Consider the following 25,573-nt stretch of genomic DNA (forward strand, 5'->3'; position numbering starts at 1 on the left):
CCTCCTGGGCACGTGTGCAGAAACAGGAACTCTTACAGCTCACTTCCGTTTCATACAAGCATACATGTGGTTACATCACTACATACATCGCATGTATAGTATAATTAACTACTTAAGTATGCAGGGCAGAGAGGTAGATATGCATCAGCTAATTAAGCATGCTCAGAGATTACTATAGGTCACCAAGAGTTCAAACCCCCCCCCCCCCTTCAAGGACACAGTCGGTTGAATTCCAGCTTCTGTAATCTGTATGAGAAAAGCTAGAGAGAAGCTGGGGGAGAGTCTGCGATTTAGTATAAGAAAAGCTGTGGCAAGGCTGGGCAAGGAAAAAAGTCCTTGGCAGCGTTTCTTTCTTATCAGGTGCAAGATGCAAGCTGTGCATTTCTAACAATACTCCATTTCTAACAGTATTCCATTTCTAACAGCTACACCAGAGAAAATCAAAGCAAAAAGTAGTCCGTTACTGTTGTTTCAACTTTGCACCACTGTAAATTATTTCAGAACACAGCCCACACCCAAAGCTGAGTCTCATCTATACTCTGAGTGACATTCTGATCATATTTGTATTGATTTATATCAGTGGCATTTCACGACATTACTTGAAATTAAATTATGAGCAAGTCTGGCCCAAGCGCAAGATATCCCACTTACAAGAGATTTCAATTTGGAATATTGGTTTTTGAAGTGAATCAAAACAATTTTTAACTTCCTGTGAAACGGAAATTGTGAAATAAAACCCAACACAAAACAATAGAAACATGCATGATGTTTCTGAAACTCCCTTGAGGCTGCAGCAACAGAGGGCCTTGTTATACATTGCACTTTGAACTATTCAAATGTTGATCAGTGTTAGTGCTTCTCTGACTGTCCCTCACCTGCAGAGCTGTGACTTGTCATTAGAGGGCTGGTGAGCAGGGTGATTAATCGGGATCCTGGTTTTCTCTGATAAAAAAAAAAATCCCTAATTTTTGGGTTAAAAAAAGTTACCCCAAATCCACATTTTTCCGTGATCAAAATGAAATGCCACTATCTCTCTATCTATTTATCTATCTATCTATCATAAACATTAGGGCTGGAGTGGACCTCACAAGATCATCAGGTCCAACCTCCTGCCCAAGGGGCAGGGAGTCAGCAGGGGTCAAATGACCCCAGCAAGATAGGCATCCAAGTTTTTTTTCAAAGTATCCAGAATAGGTGCTTGCACCACCTCTGGGGGGGAGTCCATTCCAGGCCCTGGGAACTCAGACAGTAAAGATTTTCACAGTACTGTGGTGTGTGCAAGCCACGCTAATTAAAAGTGCCTGAACATCTTGTGTATCAGCATCGCCACACTGAAAAGTGGTAGCAAGTCACTTTGAACCAAAGCTCAATGAACAAACTTTAAAGTACCCCACTGCCATTTTTCAGTGTGGGGACGCTGATACACATGATGCTGGAGGCTGCTGGTATGCATTAATTTCTGTGCTCCAGCAGACTTGATCAATCAAGTCTGTTCTGATGTGCTGTATTTACAGCATAGACATGCAGTGAGGCTGCTCCAATATAGGAGCCCATTAGTGTCACCAGTCTAGGCACACTTCGCATGCTTAAGTAGTTCTTAAACAGATTTTTTTCCCATTTAACAAGCTGTTTGGTTCTACAGCTGCTAGCTTATGAAGTTGCAGCCATCCAGCAACAATAAATGCATACACAATCTATCATGCATACCAAAATGGAGAGCTTTGTCCATAATGGTCTGTTAATAATTTAAGAATGGCACTCATTACCCAAAAGAAGGCAGATCATGGGAGAAATCATGCTATTTTCAGAGTTGCAGTGACTTCCACAAAGCACTGCAAGTATCCCACAATGCACTATTCAATACACAAAGCATAGAGCTAGCAACAGCCCAAAGGTCTTTGGGACACTTGTCTGCAATGCTGAGTACACATTTCAGAGGCTATCCTCTCATGGGGAAACTATGATTCAGTCTTGCGATAGAAGCTGTCTCTTTATCTTGGTGAAGTTATTGCATGCCAGTAAGTATGTAACAGTTGCAGTAAAGCAGCTTCCTGTGAAATAAGCCTTATCCTGTGTCAGTTATCCCAAAAATGTGAATAGTGTATGTTACTTTGGCTGTATTATATTCATATGAACACATACTGAAAGAGTATGAAATGCTTACTCCTCTCTGCTTATTTTCAGAAAAACTGAACCCTCCAAATAATGTGTCCATTGCCCTTGAAAATGGAAGCATTCATATTTCCTGGAAACATCCACCTACTATTGGTTCCTCAGAGAGGTCCTGTTTTACATATCAGGTGAAAATTAAAGATCTAAAGGTATGCAGTTTTATGTCAATACATTTCTTAACCAGCTCTACGCCATCAGGCCACCACTTAGGTTAATCTTGATAAACTTCTAAGAAACCCCAAGTACCTTTGAGAGTGACTCATTTTTGACCACTTTCACTTCTAAGCAGAGCTGTTTGAAGAATGCAGACCTATTTTCATTTGGGAGTGGTTTAAACTCATTGCAAAGGAACTGATTTTTGTTCATATATTTTAATTGAAAATATTATTAAACCTACTACAAAACAATTATTGAAACGTTTCATTTGCTGGTGAATGAATTCAATAAGATAAAAAATATGAAATACATCTCTCTTAAAAATAAAATAAATGGTACTAAATGAGAAAAGGAAACTCTAAAAAGTGCTGAGACATCTCTATGAGAGAACTTGATTAAGAAAAAATATAACAATATTTAGATTAAAAGTATCCAGTATTTGCTGTTGATTAGCTTTACTTCTGATTAATTGATATTCAAATCATCCTTGGGCAATATTATTCTACTGGGTGCTGTTGGAAGTTGTTTTTCACATTACTTATGGTTAAACATCTCCATGTGACTTATTGTTAAACATTTCATGTTTTGTAAGAGAATGAGTAGCAGACATTTTCCCATGGTCCAGATTCTATGCTGCTATTTTAATATACTTCTTTCTTAATATTCTCACGCAGTTTAATTTTTTCTCTTTACAAAGGTTTTGAAAAGAGCTAGTGGGGACTCAGCTCCTCAAGGAACCTGTGTAGGGGAATTCCCAGGGGCTCATCCCTGAGCACCAGGGAAAGCAGAATGGCCTGGTAAAAGCTGGAGGCGTTCCCTACTTACCTGCAGGGACATCGGTGGCAGTGGTGGATGCAGCAGCAGCCGTGCTTTAGAAGTGTGTGCTCACTGTGTATTGGTGGGTGCACCGAGGCATCTGGTAGAACCAGATGTTCAGTGCCAGCCTGGGGGGAGGAAGGCACAGTGTAGCACAGGGGCAGAACAGAGGCTGCTCTGGGAGCAAAACACTCAGCTGTTCCCTCCAGCGCTGGTGAGGGAAGCAGCTTGAAGACTGAGTGCTTGGAGGAGCACTCAGCACCTGGTACCCAGGCATAGGGGGAAACAGGGAGCACATGATTTGGCCTTGCTGGCCAGGGAGTGGGGGTGCCGAGTTCCACCCACCCCCAAGATTGGATACCTCCAGTTTTGCCACCAGTGCTGCAATTGGCTGCTGGGGGACACCCCCCAGCTGGCAATCAGCCACTGGCAACTAGGTCAGCAAGAAACTGATCGTTGTGAGGGAGTGGCACTGATGGTTCCTTAATGAGACCTAAGCCAGGACCTTTAGAGAAGCGTGGCCAGCATGTGAGACATTGCCCAGCAGGGCCAAAATTGATTTATTAACTCTGTAATTGACTTACTGTTCTTTAATTAACCTGGTAGCAAAAAGTGTTAGTGACCCAGCAGGGCTGAGTGAAAGAAATGCAGGGAGGCTGCCTAAGTGGTCATTGAGCCTGACACAAAGGCCAGAAGTTCCTTTTGTTATATTGGGAGGACAGTTATTTAGTCAGGAAAACATTGATACAAACCTGAGAGGTGTCTCTAAGATGAAGACCCTGAAACTTGAAAACCAGGACTGAGAAACTGCTTCTGTAGACTTGATCTGGCATCAAGTGCCTGGATATTCTTTGTTCCCTCTTTATTTAATATTGGCCCTGGGACCTTAAACACCTGGCTGGCATGTAGATAGGGAAAGCAGGAGCCCCACAAGAAAAAATATCCACACACAGAGCCCCAATCCAGAGCCTTCTGCTTATTTAAATAAAATAAAGATATGGTGGGTGAGACTAGAAGGGTGGCTCCTAAGCATGTGTTTTAAGGCCGAGCTGTCAGCCTACAAGTTGAAGACTATAGAAGGCTCATGCTCTCAAGCTTGGTGGTACCGGCCCTATCTCGAGCTCTGGGTACACTCTGGCAGCTTCATTTAAACTCTTCTCACTAGTTCTCTCATATTCACAAATATTTCCAGAGGCTTTTGTTCTCCTGAGTTAGGAGAAACAACCTAATTTGCCTTAGACTCCCCACAAGATAGACTCCTGTTAAATTAACTCTTCATTTATCTAAACAAACCCTTAACAGGTGAGTCAGATAACCCATAATAGCTCTCTGGATCAGCTGGAGGTAAAAGGAGCCCGATCCATCCCAGTTTATAAGGCTTCTGGTTCCATATAGGAGTAATGGCCAAAATTCTCAATCCCTTTTTTTTGTCCCAGGTATGAGCTGTATCTTATGACCATCTTCCTCTCTCCAAATAATTCTTTGAAGTAGCTGCCCTCCTAAAGTATGTTGAAAAGGATAAGTGGTCTTGTGAAACATTTTAGTTGGCTTTAATGGAAGGACAGAATGAGAAAACATCCACAAGCAGAGCATAGAGTGGGGGCATAGGAGGATACAGGTTATATCACAATTCTTGGGAAGCTTTAGGTTCATCTGATAAAAATCTCCAATTCTGGGGTTAAAAAAGTAACTCAAAATCCACATTTTTCTGCAATCAAAATGAAACACCACTGTGTGTGTATATTAGTGGCATTTCATTTTAATCATGGGAAAATGTAGCTTTTGGGTTACTTTTTTAACCCCCAAATTGGGTATTTTTTAATCAGAGAAAATCAGTATCCCTGCTGATAAGAGAGAGGAAGAATATTCAAGGACTCTCATGAGCCTAATAAAAAAGTTTTAATTTTAGTTTGAAAAGAGCACAAAAATGAGTAATAAACAGGTAGTGAATTGGTGTTAAGACTAAAACCAAGTGGGCAGATGGGAGGTGACATTGCAATAGGGTAACAGAAAAAACAAGGTGGAGACAAAGAGAGCAATTTGGCAAGCACCTGAGATGGCTCTAAAGAAATGGCTTGGATACAGGGAATAAATGGGAAGAACTTCAAGTTTAACAACACAAACATAACTTGGATTTAATTGGCAACATAGAGACTTGGTAGGATAAATTACAGCATTGGAATATTGAATTAAAAGGGTGTAGTTTGTTTCAGAAAAACAGACAAGGAAAAAGGATAAAAGTACTTCACAGTATATCAAGGATGCATGAATTTGCTCTGAAGTCCAGGAAGGGATAAGAGGAAGACGTAATAAATTTTCCTTGGTGAAGATGGAGCGTGTTGGAGACAACTTCCTAGTATGCGTGTTAAAGAAGCCAACTAGGGGCCATGCTCTTCTTGACCTGTTGCTCACGAACAGGGAACAATTTGTGGGGAATGTAGTAATGGATGCCAACTTGGGAAGAAGCAACCGTAAGATGACTACTCAGGATTCTGAGGAAAGGCCAGAAGGATAGTAGCAGGTATCAGCCCTGGACTTCAGAAAAGCAGACTTTGATTCAGTCAGGGAACTGATGGGCAGGATCCCCTGGAAGGCCAGTCTGAAGGGGAGAGGAATCCAGGAGTGCTGGCTGTATTTTAAAGAAACCTTACTGAGGCAGTACGAACAAACAATCCCAACGTGCTAGGCAGATTAGCAAGTATGGCAGAAGACCAGCTTGGCTTAGCAGGGAACTCCTTCAGTGAGCTAAAACACAAAAATGAAGCTTATAAGAAGTGGAAACCTGGACAAACAACTAGGGAGGAGTATAGGAGATATTGCTTGGGCATGCAGGGATGAAATCAGGAAGACCAAAGCACAGCTGGAGTTGCTAGAAAGGGACGTGAAGGAGTACCAAGATGGTTTTCTACAAGTATGTCAGCAACAAGAAGAACAGAGAAATTGTGGATCCTTTTCTAAAATGTGGAGGCAACCTAGTGACAGAGGATTCAAAAAAGGTTGAAGTACTCAGTGCCTTTTCACCTCATTCTTCACAGGCAAAGTCAGCTCCCAGACTACTGCACTGGGCAGCACAGTTTGGGGAGGAAGTGAGCAGCCAACAGTTGCAATAGATCAGGTTAGGTACTATTTAGAAAAGCTGGGCATGAACAAGTCCATGCAGCCGGGTGCACATGAAGGTGCTGAGAGAGTTGGCCAATATGATAGCAGAGCTGCTGGGCATCATCTTTGAAAACTCATAGAGATCGGGAGAAGTCCTAGATGATTGGAAAAGGACAAATATAGTGCACATCTTTAAAAAAGGGAAGACAAAGAACTACAGACTGGTCAGCCTAACCTCAGTCCCTGAAAAAATCATGGAGCAGGTCCTCAAGGTATTTATTTCTAAGCACTTGGAGAAAGTGATTAGCAGGGATCCTGGTTTTCTCTGATTTAAAAAAAAATCCCCAATTTTCAGGTTAAAAAAAAAATCCAAAATTCATATTTTTCCCTGATTTTAAAATGAAACACCTTTAATACATAAATGTATATGTAGTGGTGTTTCATTTTAATCATGGAAAAATGTGGATTTTGGCTTACACCAGGATCCTTGGTGATTAGGAACAGTCAGCATGGATTTTCCAAGGATAAGTCATGCCTGACCAACCTGATTGTTTTCTGTGATGAGACAACTGGCTCTATAGATATGGGGAGACTAGTGGATGTGATGTACCTTGGCTTTCACAAGCCTTTTCATACCGTCTCCCACAACATTTTCTCAGGTAAGCTAAGGAAGCATGGATTGAATGAATGGTCTGTAAGGTGGAAGGGAAACTGGCTGGATCATTGGGCTCAGAAGGTAGTAGTCAACGGTTCAATGTAAATGAGTCCATTTTTGGCTAGGAAGGCCAATCCTAGAGCCACAAATGCCTCAGGTGGCAGTTAAAGGGAGAGTTGGACTACAGTTTTCTTGGTCTTGTTTCTTTTACTTATGTTTCTGTTGTTTTGTTTTCTCCAGGGCAAGATGGTTTTCCTTGAAGTAAGATGTCCTTCTCTCACAAGACATCACCACGTAGCCTTGTCTTAGGCTAGCTTTTTCCAATTTGTGGTGTCAATGCCACACTTAATGTTCACCTTATGGGTGTCCTTGAAACATTTCCTCTGGCCCCCACGTGTCCTTTGTCTTTGGCTGACTTCGAAGTATAGAAGTTGTTTTGGTACATGTGTATCAGGCATGAGCACACAGTGTGCTGTCCACCGCAGCTTATATTGAATAATTAATACTTCCATACTGGTAGAGTTTGTGTCAGTGAGGACACTGGCATTTGTGTGACAATCTTCCCACTTTATGCCAAGGATCTTCTGGAGATAGTACTGGTGATGGCATTCCAGGCTTTTTAGGTGGTAGTGTTGGCTACAAAGGACCAACATACAGGATCATCATAAAATTCTAATTTATTAGATGGATGCAAAAGTCAAATCATAAACCTTGGGGCTGATCCCCTCACACACACACACATTCACAGTAGCTAGCTATGAACACTAAGCACCGATGTCAAGACACACGTATCCCCAAGTGCTGGAGTCTGTCGTCGATGGCCAGTCAAGGCTTCTTTCAGTGTGATGTTGCTTTGGAAGGGGGTCGCCGGCTGGTCCTTCTGGCTGGGCAGGCAGGGTGCTGGTCAGGTCAAAGAGGGTGCCTTTTATCCCTCTTTGGCAGACTTTGGTGACTCCCCAGTTTTCAGGCTTACCCAATCCAGAGGTCATTGACCTCATGGGACGTCCCTCTTGGTGGTTGCTGGATGGCAGCTGTCAGCCCTACAGGTACGTGTAGTCTTGGGAGTCTGTTGATGAAACTTGATTAATGCACTGCTGTGATGAATAGGGTTCTGGGGGCAGTTGATCAGGGGTTATTCAGTCCCAAGATTCAGTCTTCGGCGTTGATTATTTCAAACTGGGGCTTCTGTACCTTTAACAATGAAGTTTCAGGGAGTTCCTGACTCTATATTGATCCTTTCCTCTCCTTAGTCTGTGGTTTCATAGGTGTTAATTGTTGCTCATTAGCTTGCTATCCTGTCTAGCTACTGTGTTATGCAGTCAATCAAAATTCATTCAGGGACCCACTCCATGCAGAGAAGCTGCGGTTTGATTTCTGCACTTGCTAACATTGTTACATGGTACAACTTACTTTTCAACTTAAAGAACATTTGTTATAAGGTTTAAAAAGCATAGAATATAAAACATAAAAGGGTGAAATGCCATGGCACATACAACAAATAAACCAAATACAATGGGGGGGAGGGGGGAGAGACAACATACTGATGCATAATACTATTTTTACCCATAACAGTATCTACATACTATATTTTTATTACAAGTACACCATATATAATATAATAAAAGAAGAAGAGGGAGGAAAGAAGAAAAGGTAGAAAAGAGAACGCATCCCCCAAAGGGGGCAAATACTACAAAAGAGGCTTTTTGCTATATGGAGAGGCTCCACATTGGAGTGGGGGGGCAGGCAAAAAAAAAGGTTTGCTACATTATTCCCCACCTTGACATCGGCTGTCAGGTTGATGTCACTATAATATTCGGCCTAATGCTTTAGCCTCATCGATTTTATCATGTACAGTACGTAGGGTGGCAGTGAGTTTACTGTACAGGACTACAGTTAGGAATGTTAAAATTATCATTAGGGTGTACTGGGCAAACTTCTTTGATTTTTGGTGAGTACCTGGATGACTTGGTGGTTATTAGTTTGGATGATAGTATAGGTTTTGTTGGCTTGGGTCTATAATGCTTATAGGGCTTTTTGGAGTTCTGGGGGTGTGGTAGCATGTCTGAGGGCTAGGGGGGTGGGGATATAGTGAGGTGAACTGGGTAAGTTTAGATTGAGAGTCTGTACTATGGGGTGATTGACTGATGTAGCATGGTCCTCTTTCTGTACTGAATGTCACACCCAGTGATGGATCTGACATTACATAGACAGATGTTGTGTTGCAGGCCAGTAATATTATAAAATTAATTCACTGTAATAGATTGACAAAGGGTATGGAGACAAACACATCCAAAACCAATGCTGACAAGTAGGGATTGAGCACTGGGATCTTTGAACATTACCTAGGGACAAATTGAAAAATCAGGGTCAAAGCAAAGGGTTTGGGACTGTAACACAAGTTCTTCACAAGGAAAGTGGAGCCAACATTCTCACAGTTATTGACCGTGATGGCTTTAAATTGGCCATTAGGTTGTTTTAGAGCCCAATGTTTGCCTGTCTGTGGGTTCATAAAAGTGTCATTGATCAGGCTCCCCAATGTTATGATTGGGAATACTTGATTTATTTTACCACTAACCACCCCCGTGATTATAAGATTGGTGGACCATAAATTTGGATCAAACCCAAATCATATTAGTTGGTTTCCTAGTTTCATAGTTTCTAGGGTCGGAAGGGACATGAGTAGATCATCTAATCTGACCCTCTGCCATGGCAGGAAAGAGTACTGGGGTCAAACGACCCCAGCAAGGTGTACCTCTAGCCTCCTCTTAAAGACCCCCAGGGTAGGAGCCAGGGCCACTCCTCTTGGAAGTTGGTTCCAGATCCTAGCTGCCCTGACTGTGAAGTAGCGCCTCCTGATATCTAGCTTAAATCTACCCTCTGCCAGCTTGTGACCATTATCAGTGCTCATCAGGGTGAGCACTGATCAGCTCATCTGATGCGCATTTTCCGACAGCACAGAGTCATTCTTTCCTGCTAGCCAAGATGGGTGGCCTACAGGGTGAAGAGATTGTTCACCCAATTCCTCAAAGGTCAGTCTGTTTTATTCCTTTACTCCTTGAACCACTCTTCTCATGATGAAGGGAAATATCCTCTTAGGACAAGGCTAGATTCAGGGTTAGGTTTATTCTGCCTCTTCGAACAGTTTCAATTGTGACACATGCACCCATTTCTCAGATTCCCCTTTATCAATTTGGACCACAGTTGGGCTCAATTGATTAATGATAGTGAAGAGTCTGACCCATTTGGACTCTAGGACATGTGCCTTTGGAGTGAGTCTAAGGTATATGACTGACTGTCCAATTTCCCATAGCCTTGGAAGCTGTTTGAGCTGCTTATCCATCTGCAGCTGAGCTTGCTGAATAACCTCATTAATCTACAGCTCCTGCTGCCTCAAATGATATGGGAGCTTGTACTCATTCAGTAGTTTCTGTGGGCTGTGGATTGTCCAGGCTCTCTGGGTATGGGATAAGCCCAGTGGGTATTAGAGCCATCCATTTGCTAAATAGAATCTGGTAGGGCTGGAGGCTGGTTCCAAAGTGGTTCCGGCTCCGGACAGCAGCTAAGATCAAAGGAAGTTTAAGATCCCAGTCTCTACCTGTTTGATTTACCACCTTCCTTAATGACTCCTTAATTGTCCTATTCATCTGCTTTACCTGCCCAGATGCTTGAGGGTGGCGGGGAATGTGCCACTGCTGCCTGATGCTTTAGGCTTGCAGCAGCTGTTTGACAATAGCAAATTCCCACCATTCACACAGGTTCCTATCCTGTGTACAGGACCTCCACCTGATGCAGGAGGTACATGGTCCCACTACGGGGAATGCTTTACTGGACCTGATATTGGCAACAGGGGATAACATGGTAGGGGACCTGCAGATCAATGGTCACCTGGGGGACAGTGACCACCAAATAACAGAATTGGTGTGGAGTGGGTAAGGTAACTAGCAGGGTGAGTGTTAGACTTTAGAAAGGTTGACTTCAGCAAACTCAGGCATTTAGTCAATGATGCACTGCAGAATAAGAGATTTGGTTAGATGGGAGCCCAGGAAGGGTGGCTGTGCCTTAAGGAAACGATCCTTTGGGTACAGAGGAAGACGATTCCGATGCGGGGGAAAAGGAGCCAAGAGGCTTCCTTGGGTGACCAGAGAAATCCAGAGCAGCCTAAGGGCAAAAAGGGGAGCATATATGCTGTGGAAACAAGGAGAGATTACTAAAGAGGAGTATACCTCCTCAGCTCGCAGTTGTAGGGAGGCAGTTAGAAAGGCCAAAGCTACCATGGAGCTGAGGATGGCATCCCAAGTTAAGGATAACAAAAAATCATTTTTCAGATACATAGGGAGCAAAAGGAAGGCCCAGGGTGGAATAGGACCACTACTTAATGGACAAAAGCAATTGGTGACAGACAGGGAGGACAAGCCTGAACTCCTCAATGAGTTCTTTGCCTCAGTCTTCCTAAACAAGGGGCAAGACAAGTCTCACAATGGGATTGTAGAGAAGCAACATCTGGGTGCCAGACTACCAAGCATTGACTCTTAGATGTTGCAGAGTCACTTGGAAGGCCTGGATGTGTTTAAGTCGGTAGGTCCAGATGAGCTCCATCCAAGGGTACTGAGGGCACAGCCACTGGCAAGAATATTTGAGCACTTGTGATGCATGGGACAGGTCCCGGAGGACTGGAAAAGGGCCAATGTGGTCCCTATTTTCAAGAAGTGGAGGAAGGAGGATCCAGGCAACTATAGGCCAGTCAGTCTCACCTCCATCCTTGGCAAAGTCTTTGAAAAGATTATTAAGTCTCACATATGTGAAAGCCCAGCAGGAAAAATTATGCTGAGGGGAAAACAGCACAGGTTCGTAGCAGGTAGATCGTGCCTGACTAATCTAGTCTCTTTATGACCAGGTTACAAAACGCCTCGACGCAGGAGGAGGGGTGGATGTCGTATACTTGGACTTCAGGAAGGCCTTTGATACGGTATCCCACCCCATACTGGTGAACAAGTTAAGGGGCTGTGACTTGTATGATTACACAGTCCAGTGGGTGGCAAATTGGCTAGACGGTCATACCCAGAGAGTGGTAGTGGATGGGTCGGTGTTGACCTGGAAGGGAGTGGGTAGTGGAGTCCGGCAGGGCTCGGTCCTTGGACCAGTACTCTTCAATGTCTTCATCAGTGACTTGGATGAGGGAGTGAAGTCTACTCCATCCAAGTTTGTGGATGATACAAAACTGTAGAGAGAAGTGGACACACCGGAGGGCAGGGAACAACTATAGGCAGACCTGGACAGGTTGGACAAATGGGCAGAAAACTATAAAATGCAATTCAACAAGGAGAAATGCAAAGTGCTGCACCTAGGGAGGAAAAACGTCCAGCACACCTACTGCCTAGGAAATTACTTGTTCAGTAGCACGGAAGCGGAAAGGGATCTTGGAGTCCTAGTGGACTCCAAGATGAACACAAGTCGTCAGTGTGACAAAGTCATCAGAAAAGCTAACTGCACTTTATCATTCATCAGCAGATGCATGACAGACAGAACCAAGGAGGTGATGCTTCCCTCTGTCAGGTGCTGGTCAGACCGCAGTTGGAATACTGCGTGCGGTTTTGGGTGCCACACTTCAAGAGGGATGTGGATAACCTGGAGAAGGTCCAGAGAAGGGCCACTCGTATGGTTAAGAGCTTGCAGGCCAAGCCCTACAAGGAGAGGCTAGGGCAGCAAGACAAGGTTGAGAGGTGACCTTGTGACTGCCTATAAATTCATCATGGGGATGCAGAAGGGAATTGGTGAAGCTCTACTCACCAAGGCACCCCTGGGGGTCACAAGAAACAATGGCCATAAGCTAGCAGAGAGCAGATTTAGACTGGACATTAGGAGGAACTTCTTCACAGTTAGAGTATCCAAGGTCTGGAATGGGCTCTCAAGGGAGGTGGTGCTCTTCCCCTACCCTGGAGGTCTTCAAGAGGAGGTTGGATGGACATCTGGCTGGGGTCATCTGAACCCAGCACTCTGACCCCCTGCATAGACAGGAAAGACTGGAGGATCTGTTGAGGTCCCTTTTGACCCTAACATCTATGGATCTATGAACAGCTCCGGTGAAATGGCAACCTTGATTTGAGTCAATAATTTTAGGAGCCCCAAATCTGCATATTGCTTCTGTCCACAGGTTTTTTGCTGTGGCTTCAGCAGTGTAGGTTCACATGGGGAATGCCTTGCCCCATCCACTGAAGGAATCTGTGATCACCAGGAGATACTGGTTTCCCCTGGCTGTGCGGGGTAGCTTATCAATGTAATCCATTTGGATTCATTGCCACAGACCCACTATCTTCTGGTGGAGAAGTAGCCCCATGTCCTTTGGTTTTGCTCCCTCCCCTGCACAGTGTAAGCAGTTCTGCACCCACTCCTTGACATCTTTACACATCCCTGACCAGTAAGCAATCTCTTGCACCCTGGCTGTAGTGGCTTCAGGTGCTTCATGTCTGAGACTATGAGAGGCACTAATAATTTTGTCTCTGCAATCCGGGGGTGGTACCCATCTAATCTCCCCAGTTCCCTGATGAACAACATAGTCCTCCTGAATTATCCAGTTTTGGTGGCTTGCTGAGATATTCTCCCATTCTCCTTTCTTTGCTGCAGCATCTGCTAATTGGTTCATCTTGGCTTCTAAGATGTCAGTCTTTAGCAGCCTCCACAGGGGCTGAGTAATTTCTGCAAATTGGTATATGTGGGAGTGGAGAAAGTTAAAACCTCCAAGTAACACTCGCAGGGAGTGAGGGTCCTTGGGAACCGGCATGTTTAATAAAGCAGTGACCTTCTGGGAATCAATCTTTTTCCCTTCCAGCCCCAGTCTTACACCCAAGTAGGTTACTTCTTGCATGATTAACCGAGCCTTTGTTCTGCTGGCCCTGAACCCAGTTTTCCAGCTATGAGCCAGCACCTCTCCGTGCATTCCTTTACCTCCTGCTTCTGATCTCCCTGTACCAATATGTCATCTATGTAAGAGATCACCCTTTCCTGATCAGGTTCAGCTAAACTCTGGAGCATGGATACAATGTAGTGGTGGGTTATGGCTGGGATGTTGTGAAACCCCTGTGGGACTCGGGTAAAGGTGTGTTGTTTCCCTTTAAAAGTGAAAGCGAATTAGTTCCATGACTCAAGGTGTAGGAAAATTGCAAAAAAAACAGTTGGCCAGATCTATCACTGAAAACCATCAGGGACTCTCTTGTATCCTGCTAAGCATGGCAGACATATTAGCTGCTATAGGAGCCATGAGGCAAGTCCCCTTGTTAATGGCTTGATAGTCAATGGTTAGTATCCATGATACCGTGTCTGCCTTTAGGACAGGCTATATTGGGGGATTACATTCCAAATTGTTTTCTGTTAGCACTCCCTGCTGCAGTAGATTTTCAATAATTAGCTGTATGGTTTCCTCTGCTTGCTTAGGAAAGCTATACTGTTTTTGAGGAGGCACTGGATCTCCTATGATTTTAACACAGGCGTTGATCCAGCTGCAGTCACTTTTACTTTTAGCCCATACTTTAGGAAACTGCTGCACCCACTCATCCCCCAAGTCAAGGCTGATGGCTACAACCCCCTGCACCATTCCCACCTCCAATATGGGTTAGTTTCACAGGGCTCTCAGGGATCAGCTGTCTGTGCTCGTCACACAACCCTGTTGGCCAGATCCAGAATCCAGCCCTCCCAGTTGAACAAGGGGGCTCCAAGAATCAACTGTTCAGTGGAGCCCCCTTGTTGAACTCCATCTATATTGATGCCTTGGGGTCCCTCCGAGAACTGGATACATGCAGTTACCCCCCACCCCTACACGCAATCCCACCTGTTTCCTGCTCCGTGAAGGACCGGAATATGATTTGATCGGTTTTAAACTGCTTCAAGTCCCATTTTCTTCTAAATACATTTAGCACAGCTCCAGTATCCAGGAGTGCACTGGTATGCCCTTGGGTTCCCACCATAACGGGTACTCTGGGTCACCCTTCTGGATCCCAATCAAGGGTCCCCAACTTTACCCATGAGCCTGGGCTTTGCTCATGAGTCCTGCTATGGGGGCCCTGTCAGTGCTCTTCAGGGACCAGTGCTGAGGCTGCTATTCTATTGGACTGGGAAGGTGCTGCTTCTGCTATGCTCAACTCTGCCATCCTGATAAGCTAGAGGCTTCCCACTCCACTTTTCTTTGGGTTCTCCATGCTGCATTAAAAATTTTCACACTGCTGCCCAAATTTCATTGTCCCCCTTTCTTTCCCTGGTTACTCTTGAGTTAACTGACTTTGCCTGGGGCGTTGATTTGGACCCCTGCCCCTCCTGTCAGATTTGGGGTATGCGCTCTCATTGGAGTAAGTAACCATATAACTTGGTGTGTCATTGGGCTTTTCTTTGAACTGGGTGGCTGCAATCGCAACCCTCCCCCCCGTCCAACTAATCACTCTGCATCCTGAGCCCAGGCTAGGATTTCCTCCACAGCATAATTCTGGGCTTCTCAGAGTGGCCCCATTAGCTCAATTATAGATTGGTGTATGCCCTCCTGCACCTCCTTCCAAAACCCTGGGGGATAATCTATATCTGATATATCAGGTGTCCGAGGGGAAGCACCGACTCTGAAAGCAGCCCCAACGTAACACACCAGATTACATAGTCCCTCACAGGATCCCCAGGGGTCTGGCGACTTACCCCATGCTGTCCTTTAAACATTTTTCTCCCTAGATTAATTCCCAAATCCATTATACTCCAGGGAATAGTGTCTACCCCAAAGCCACTCTCAGGGCTCATTGCTGTCTGAACCTCTGGAGTGGCACAAGCCCTTAATAGGTGGTGCCATTCACAGGTACTCAGGGTTTCACACTCCACTACATTCAAGAATTTCTGCAACCACTGTCCCAAATTCCTGATGTTAGCAGGTCCCAGGGTCTTGCCCAAGGTGGCTAGATCAGCTCCACTAAGCGGAAACATCACTTGTGTGGTCTCCCTAGGGTTGCCCTGTGCATCCCAAGTAACTGAGTTCTGCATGATTGCGTTCACCTCAGGAACCAGAGTGCTCTCCTTTTTGGACTTAGGGTCGTTAGAGGAGAATCTCTTATGTCCTCTGGGTCTTACAACATCTCCATACCCCAAATCTCTCCTGGATTGAAGGGGATGTCTAGATCCCAAGTTTGGTCTCCCTGGATAACAGCTGCTACTTGCAGGCTGTGCTTCTGGATTTTCTTTTTCAAGGAGCTAATGGTATTTAGAATGGGGCTGTGGTTTGCTTTGGCTCCCTTTGCAGCTTGGTTTTTGCTCATCGTTTTTACCAAGTTTTGCAAGGCTTCTCAGCTAAACTTTTCTTGGTCCACTAATTTGCAATTGCCAGGCATTGTCTTGATTTATCTTTATCAATTGCTCATTCTCTCTTTCCAAATTCCTAGACAACCCCTTTAGAGTCTGATTACTGGTTTCCAACTGGATACATTAATCTTTTAGAATTTGGATTTGCTCCTCCTTTTCCTCAATTTCAGAGGCTCACTGAGCTTTTTCCTCAACTTCTGTTTTTACACCATGCCACAGTAGCCAGACGAAGGCACTATGTTGCCTTTGAGCCGAGGGTCCCTCACAAAGGCAGAATTTTTCACATTGGTCCTCCATGTCCCCTTTGGAGAAGCCTGGAGCACACACATCCTCCCTGCATGGGCTGGGTCCAACCCTCAGAATCTCCTTATGTAGGGGGGAAAGTTCCTCCCTCCATACCCACCAGGGCTCTTGGTCTCCTATGTTAGGGGCCCTTTTCCTAAACAGGAACATTTTCCTAAACATACTTGAAGCCTTAACCCCAAACAACAAAACAAAACAAACAATTCTGAGCCCTCACGCTCCCCACTATTTCCAAACAATGAAAACAAAATGAAACAAAACAAACAACTCCTGAGAGTCAGTTTCCTTGAGCCCTCACACTCCTAACCCTTCACAGGAATTCCCTCACCAATTCCCACTCCCTCATGGACGTGGTCCTCCCCTGTCCCTCAGGCTGGATGTGGGTTCTATCTGTTTCCAAATCCTGAGTCCTGCCCTCCCCTGTCCAGCAGATTGGGCAGATAACCAAAGCCCATCCCGTTGGGTGACTATAACCAAATGCCCACTCCTCTGTGGATGCGGGTTCTATCTGGAGGGACACAATTACCAATCACCACAATCCATCAATAATCTTAGAATTTTGCCTGTGTTCTCCACCAGATAATGTTGGCTACAAAGGACCAACTCACAGGATCATCATAAAATTCTAGCTTATTAAACAGATGCAAAAGTCACATCATAAACCTTGGGGTGGATCCCCTCAGACACACACAAATTTCTGCACACACACACACTCACAGTAGCTAGCTATGAACATTAAGCACCAATGTCAAAATACACCTATGCTGTCCCTAAGCACTGGAGTCTGCTGTTGATGGCCAGTCGAGGTTTCTTTCAGTGTAATGTTGCTTCAGAAGGGGGTCGCTGGCTGGTTCTTCTGTCTGGGCAGACAGGGTGCTGGTCAGGTCAAAGATGGTGCCATTGGGGGTCATTCTTCACTGCCTTTTATCCCTCTCTGGCAGACTTTGGTGACTCCCCAGTTTTCAGGCTTACCCAGTCCAGGGGTCTTTGACTTCATGGGAGTTTCCCTTGGTAGTTGCTGGATGGCAGCTATCAGCCCCAGGGGTCATCTTCACAGGTATGTGCAGTCTTGGGAGTCTGCCACACTTCAAGAAGGACGTGGAGAACCTGGAGAGGATCCAGAGGAGGGCCATTCGTATGGTTGAGGGCAGCCCTACAAGGAGAGGCTGAGGGACCTGAATCTCTTCAGTCTCTGCGAGAGGAGACTGAGGGGGGATCTTGTGGCTGCCTACAACCTTATCAGGGGCCACCAGCAGGGACTCGGGGACAGCCTGTTCACCAGGGCCTCCTTTGGAGTCACCAGGAACAATGGTCGCAAGCTGAGGGAGGATAGGTTTAGGTTAGATATTAGGAAGAACTACTTCACTGTAAGGGTGGCCAGAGTCTGGAATAGGCTCCCCAGAGGGGTGGTGCTCTCACCTTCCCTGGAAACCTTCAAGAGGAGACTGGATAGGCACCTGGCTGAGGTCTTATGACCCCTGCCACCCCCAGTGCTCCTTCCTGCCCATGGCAGGGGGTCGGACTCGATGATCTGTCTAGGGCCCTTCCAACTCATTGATTCTATGATTTGATGATTCTATGATGAGGGCCAGATGTTTTTTTGTTCTACTGTCTTATCACCTGGTGGACTTCCTCAGAGGTAGATGGACTGGAAAGCACTTCTTTTACTGGATGCTGTGGGATGGATTTGATGGTTTCATCAGTCACTATCAATTCTGAGTTCAGGAACTTTTGGTAGTACTTCTTCCAGAAGTTTTAGTTGGATTCATCTTTGAGGAGTGTACTACTTTTTTTCAGAGCTAAGCAGGGTTAGTTTGCAAGAGCTTGGTTCATACACAGCCTTGGTTGCACTGAAAAAGCTCCACGTATCATGATTGACAGCTTACCACTGCCAACCTGAACAGCTCTCTGTCTTTGAGATGCATACATTTAAGGCAGAACTCTATTTCACTCTACATGCCCAAGTGGCAGTTTTTCAGCCAGGTAAGCTTTATTTTTGGCACTTCATACTGTTTCCAGTTTTTTCACTTGTAAGTGTGGCATCTGCATGGTTCCTGATCATGCTCAATGTAAGCTATGAGCTGGCCAGACAGTTATGCAGCCATATATGTGTACTTGAGCATAAGTCCACAAAAAACAGGAGGAGCCCTTCTGTGGTATAGTCCTAATAGCTGAATGGTTAGGGACATTTCCCCAGGCTGTAGGAAACCTGAGTTTTAAGTCTGTCCACCAAAGCCAATTTTAATTTTTTCTCTCTGACTTACATCAGGCATTCTCTTATCACTACATCCAGCACTCTTTTTGAAGCTGCTCTTTGCATCTTCGATTCACTGGATGAAATAGAGAGCAGAGGGATCATTTCTGTCCCACTGGGTTGGAACCCATGACCTGTTCCTTTTCAGAGGACCTGTCAAACTGAGGAACACACACTTTAATTTGTTCTCTTCTATCTCTCTCTCTCTTTCCTTTTCATGGCCACTTAGTAGGGCTGTGTGAAGCTTCTATCGCTGATTCGATTCAGAGGAGATTCAGCCCAATTCAGTGGCTGAATCTCTAAATCCAAATTGAATCAGGAGACCCTTTAATTTTGCCAAATTGAATCAGAACCCTCCAAATTGATTTGGAGAGATTCAATGATTCAGATAAAGACATAGCTTTAAATGCTTTTTCTACATACCTCAAGGTACCAGGAGGCTCGTGAATGCTAAGATGGTGGAGCAGATGTGGGGGGGATCCCCAGTGCGCTCAACAGCAGACCTGGAAGTGGACCAGAAGCACTTTCCAGTCCACTTCTGGGTCTGCCAGGGAGCATACGGTGGCCCCCTGGTGTTCCCCTGGCTCGGTGACTGGTGTATCCTGGGTCAGGGGGGCACCCAGGGTCCCCCTGTTGCCGATTGCCAAGCTGGGTGGATATGGAGGCTCCCCGACATGTGCTTGGCAGCAGACCCAGAAGTCGACTGGAAGTACTTTTGGTCCACTTCCGGGTTCATCACCAAGCATGCGGGTCTTCCCCCGCCCCATGCTCCTGTGGGGTACTCCATCTGCCCCACCATTGCGGTGTTCATGAGCCACACCTGGTACTTTGAGGCACGTAGAAAAAAAAATTTAAAGCTGTGTCTACAGCCGAATTGCAAATTCTCCAAATCAGCATTGAATCTTCAGATTTGGATTCGGCCGAATCAAATTGGGACAGTGTTCTGAATCAACAAATCAAATCACTGTCCCCAACTCAGGCTGAATCTGAATCCAAATTAAATACAGCCTGTTTCACACACCTGTACTGCCTAGTGAATCAGGTTTAAAAGGATTACCATAGTGGTTGGAATGCTGTGATTAGAAGTCAGAGAGAGGCAGGATCTGAACCTGCTTTGGGTGAGTAAACCCTAGAACCTTGGTATCTTTCCTGGGCAAGTGCCCTGACCCCCTCAGTTCTAGAACTAAAACATGGGAGTGTCCTCCTCCTACCTCTAAACTGTGCTAGTCATGAGTTTTTGTTGGTTAGAATTTTGTGACTTGCATAGAGTCAACATATTCCCCTCCATAGTTTTGTGTACCACTGTGTGTGTCCCAGATTGCATGATCAGTAACCATGTAGATAATTAAGCATCCTCACTACATCAGTAATAGAATCATAAAGTATGCTAAGTGCCAAAAATGCCACTTGCTGGAAAGCTGATATCTAGGTGTGCAAAGGGAAATAGAATTTGGCCTCTACGCTTTTGTCTCTTCTTACGGTATTGTTTGTCCTTGTCAATAAGTCATCTCTCCTCTTGTCTTTTCTATATCTTGTAAAGCATTATTGTGCATTTTTTAGAGATGACCTGAAATGTCAAAAGTAACAAATGTTTAAAAGAGATTAAATTTTCCATGTTCTGTTTGACATGCATTATCTGAGTGTTGGATACCTTCTCTCAGACTCATTTAAGCTGCCATGTTAATCACCAGAAACTGAAACATCTGAAATTAATAGTCATGTTAAAAAAGTAGATTAGTTCCTTAAGAAATGTGGTCATATTTTATTTAAAAAGTCAAAGCAAAGCAAAACAAACAAAAAGAAAGCCCCAAGCATATTGCTTCATTCTTACTATATTCTTGATGCTTGGTGTAATTGAATATAGAAGAAGAGTTATTATTATTCTTGGTACAACACTGATTGGTATCAACATTCTTAGAGTCAACAGTTTAATGGTTTCAAAACCTCAGTTTTCATATATACACATTGTTTTCAAATGTGTGTATCCCAATTTTAAGACATATTTTAATTAGGATTGAAATGCAGACACTTGTATTTGTGCTCTTTAAACTGCAATGATAAATAACATTTAACAAAACTCCTGCTAGCCCACAGAAACCAGGGAAGAAGAATACGTGTATCCAGTTCATAAACCAATGAAAGCATACTCTGTTCAAGTCAGAGCAAAGAAAAAGATTTGTATAACAAACAAGCTTTGGAGTGACTGGAGTGAACCAGTTTTCATTGACGATGGTAAGTTATAATTTGTAATATAAACGGGGAATAATTTTAGCTGCAAAAAGACAATGCTGTAATAAACAGGAATGGGGAACCATGTCTCAGGCCCTGTCAAACTGTTTGCAGGTGCAGGTTAGGAATACAGAAGAGAAAAATTCTCCACATCATTATCGTTCTTTTCTTGTATTCTGGTAATTCTTAGGATCTCCAGTCAGGAACTGGGACCTACTTGTACTTAAGTGTTATATAGGACAAAATGAAAGCCCCTGCCCAAAGATTTACATTCCTTTTATGATGAGACTCCCCAGGGCATGGGGGACTCCTATGTTCCAGTCATTTCTCTCAGTATGGTTTATGCATTTTACATTATGCAGTCATTGCTTACAAACCAGACATAATCCTGGCAGCAGGGACCAGAAATCCAGGTCGTCTTGTTACCTGGGAAGTAAGCTCACCAATGGACTACAGAGTCAGGATCTTTCTTGCTTACTGTTCTGGATGATGGCTCCTGTGCTCTTGGCTTCACAGCCAGTCAAATTTGTCATGAGAAGTGGAAGCTGCCCTTTCCAGACAGCTGTCTTATCTGTTGGTTAGGGTGTTGGAAGATGTGAGTATAAATCCTCTCAGAATGAGGTATGGGCGACTGGTGCCTCTTGAGTCTGGGGGGGGGGTACCTGCAGAAGCCAGGGGCGGCATCGACAGTAGGGGCGGTGCTGATGAGCACCTGTAGAAGTTGCCAGAGTTGTTGGCAGTGGGGACGGAGCTGGTGAGCTCCCACAGAAGCTGGTGACAGTGGCGGTAGGGACAGGGCTGGCGAGCACATGCAGAAGCTGCTGGTGGTGTCAGTGGTGGGGACAGCCATGTTGGGGGGGCATGTGCCCCCTGAAACCTTCTACCTACCAGTTGCCTAGGGGATGAGGTAGGCCAAGAATCTGAGTGTCTCATTTTTTGGGGAAGTGCTCTAATACCTGGGCCATTATTCAAAAGGTGGATAGTATACATGCACCAAGTGAAATCAACTTGAATTCAATGCTGTTGATGTGAGTTAGGCTTCTCCCTTCTGGACACTGGATTCTAAGATAATACAGATGCCTAATGTTCAACCCTTAGTTAGGTAGCTAAGCCCTGGATAGGGGCAGGGATTCAGCATGTACTTTCTGCTTCCTATTATGTGTCTAGGTCTTATCCTGCTAAACAGATACATTTTCTGGATTACATTTTGGAGATGCCTAACCTCTCCCTATTTGACTGTCTGGGGATCCTACAAGCCTGACTGTACCCATTTTAGGTGTCACAATGCCTAAGAGGGAGCATCTGAGAGAACAATTTGGACCTGATCTTGTATGTTTCTCTGTGTGAATATGTTGATACACAAAATAGTGTAAACATTACCTTTAATAAATAAGAATAGATAAATATCTCACAACTGAATGCAGCAAGGCTGCATGGCTGTAACAAAAAATCAGTATTTACCATTTGAGCTCAAGGTTCATATTTGTCTGAAGGTACAAAAACTACAGGGTTAGGCACTGCTATTTTGCTAATATAATGATGATGAGGAATACTCTGTCTATGTAACATTGGTATGGGAAAACAGTCAGCATTACAAGCTCTTTTTACAATGAGGAAAAGTGGAATGCATGGATATTTACTTACAAACATGGTAACACCTGCTGCTAATCCTTTATCACAAGTAAAAGGAAGTGGAACTATTTAGGGGCTGTCAGCACATCACAAGACTCTAGCTCAACAAACTCTGCTATTATAGTTTAAGTGCTTGTAAATGCTCCTGCTTTCCCAACTTCCTCTACAGCTGCTGCTTAGGAGAAAATGATGGCTTAACAATCACACCCAGTTTCCTGTATGTCAGAAAAGTTCCTATATAGTGGGCCAGCTCTCAAAAGTCACATGCATTCAGTGAAGCTTTCCTGATTTATACCAGGTGTAGATTACACTTCACATGTGTATACTGTACACCCAAGTTTTCTAATAATACCCAAACACTTTCCCTTCTCCCTGATCCTAGAGAAGTTCAGTGTAGTAGCTCTTAGAATAGCAATGTAAATTGAGGGTCATATACTCTTCCTACCACATCCTCCTCTTGATGCCTGTAGAAAGGTTATGGTCCGTTTTCCTTGAAATTCTTTTTCAATCCGATTTTTGCCTCTGCTTCTAAGGAGGACCAAATGTAGTAAGTGTATTATATTTAAGTAATGTATAGAAGTATATATGTAAAAGAATTATATAAATATATATACTTATTATATAAATATGCATAACTATTATACCAATGTATACATGTATGTATATATACATATTTCCAATGGGCATTTTAACTTAAATTAAGTTAAAAATAAAACAAAATGAAAGGATATGTCAAAATAAAATAGAAATCTTTGTATTAAAGTATTTGAAATACTTAAAAGTTTTAGATTTCCAATTAAATGAAAAGTGAATTCATTTAATAGGAACTGACCTTTGCCCATGACAACTTTCAGTTTCAGCTAAACTAATTTTCAGTGTAGAAACTTTCTGCACAAAACTGTTTTGTGTAGAAAAAAGGCATGGAATGCTGAACTGACTTGTAAGTAACTGGCTAAGATGGGAATACACTCAAGGTTTTCTGATTCAAAGTCCACAGCTAATCCTCTGAGACAGGGCTGTCCAACGTCTAAGTGGCCAGAGGTCACAGGCCCCTCAGCCACATGTGTGGGCAGAGTACCTCCTGAGCCTCATGCCATATGGTGCCATATGGCTCCCCACTATACTGCACTACTCTGTGTGGGGTCCTCAAGTCTCTCCAAATCCCCTTGGCTTTGGATCCTTAGTCCCACCAGCCATGCTGCTCTGCCCTGTTCTGCCCCCAGGGGCGAGGGCAGGCTGGAGAAAGCAGGAGAACGGGAGATTTCTACAGCAGCAGCAGGGGAGCAATAGGGAGAGTGTCACCCAGACTGGGAATCTGAGGGTTGCAGATTATTTCCCTGAGAGATGCATGTGGGCTGCTAATTGGACAGCCCTGTTCTGAGGCACACACGTTCACAGAAATGTAATCTTTGTATTTGTAGCAATGCAAGAAGGGTACCATATTTGTGCTTAATTGATTCATAGAAAAGAGTCCTTTACTATGTCATGAACCCTCTGAAGTTAAACTTTTTCAGAATACCATATTCTTTCTGCACTACTAAAACTAACGTTTCCTTTTTTTTCCCCTTTTTTTTCTTACAGATAATACAATGGACACCTTGCTACACATACCAGTTTTGGCATGTGTTCTTTCTGTGATTTCCTTTGGAATATTTCTGATTTTTATCTGTAGAAGGTAATGCACATTCTTGGTGGTGAGAGGTGGGGTAGGGGGTGTTGTCTTTCTCCGCGTCACCAGACAGTGTAATATATAAAGAATCAATCAAAAGCAGCTCTTCTATTTCACTGGTGGTTGAATTATACTTAAAACCTAGCTGGAAATATAGGACTATAGTTGCTATGTAGATATTCTAAACACTGGGTGATCTATACCTGTGTTTTACTTCAGAGTTGACTAACTAGCTCCACAGTAAACCATTACCATCCACATGTGTGCTGGTATTATGGTCTGCCAGGGGCCAGACCTCTGGCTGTTGCTTGCCCCTCCACTGCCTGATGCCAGCACCCGTAGACCAGGGTTGAACCCCCGGGCCCCCCTGCCAGCCTGGGGCTGCTGTTTTTGTGGTTATAATTGCTGCAGTCCTGGGTGCACATGTAGATGATGGGCCCCAGAGCAGTTAACTCCAGCTGCTCTGGAGTTTATTGCATCACCTTAATAGCAAATACCAATAGCTGACTAGCTCCACAGTAGAGTGTCACCATCTACATGTGCACCCACATTAGGGTGCAGTTAATTAATTAAATCTGCTGTAGAATAATACTGTCTGGGACATGTACTATTATACAGCAAAGTAGTTACATGCACTGAAACTCACATGTAGATGGTGACTGGGGCTGACTGGGGCACAGGGGTGTGGCTAGCCCCTCACTATAGCACCATCATGCCTCACCCAGCCCCACTAAGCAAGGTGAGCTGGGGCAGAGCAACTTCCAGACTGGCAGGCTGACCCCCTGGACCTCCTGCCAGCCCAGGGCTGTTCTTCCTTGGCTCAATGTGCTGCAGTCCCAGGTGAACATGTAGATGCTAGTTGTCCCTGGGCACACTCCTCTACACGTGCTCTGGCATGCAGCAAATTGCCCCATGCAGGGTAGGAGAAACTGGTGCCAGCACCCGAGCTGGCTCTAGAAGGCTTACCTGGGTTTCTGGGGGCCTTGTAAGGATCCCACATGAGACGCCTGGCCACCAACTGGCCAGACTCTGGTTTCAGGTGGTGCATGCTGCAGCAGTCTGTGCCATGCTGCTTTTTTTGGCAATTTTTTTTTTTTTTACCAAGAGACCTTCCAGTGTCAAAAAAAAAAAAATGCCACACTACAAATTAGCAGTTCAGCGAATGCATGCACATGTGGTGCATGCAGTTTGCAGTGCTGCAGATGGGTTTGTGGTGCCAAAAACCAGACGTGCACACTTATGGGGATACTCCCACTGATTGGTAATT

At 44.4% G+C, this 25,573-nt stretch overlaps 1 protein-coding gene across 1 annotated transcript in view; it reads left to right on the forward strand.

Moving 5' to 3' along the window:
• LOC109306134 (interleukin-5 receptor subunit alpha-like) overlaps nucleotides 1-25,573 on the forward strand; it is a 61,474-nt gene that overhangs the window by 29,115 nt on the left and 6,786 nt on the right. Inside the window, exons 8-10 of the mRNA XM_019529406.1 lie at nucleotides 2,185-2,321; nucleotides 20,864-21,008; nucleotides 24,219-24,312. Of these exons, the coding sequence (XP_019384951.1) occupies nucleotides 2,185-2,321; nucleotides 20,864-21,008; nucleotides 24,219-24,312 (376 nt within the window). The remainder of the gene's footprint in view (nucleotides 1-2,184; nucleotides 2,322-20,863; nucleotides 21,009-24,218; nucleotides 24,313-25,573) is intronic.

The sequence above is a fragment of the Crocodylus porosus genome, unplaced genomic scaffold (genome assembly GCF_001723895.1).
Source record: "Crocodylus porosus isolate Cpor-Errol unplaced genomic scaffold, CroPor_comp1, whole genome shotgun sequence".
Taxonomy (NCBI): Eukaryota; Metazoa; Chordata; order Crocodylia; family Crocodylidae; genus Crocodylus; species Crocodylus porosus.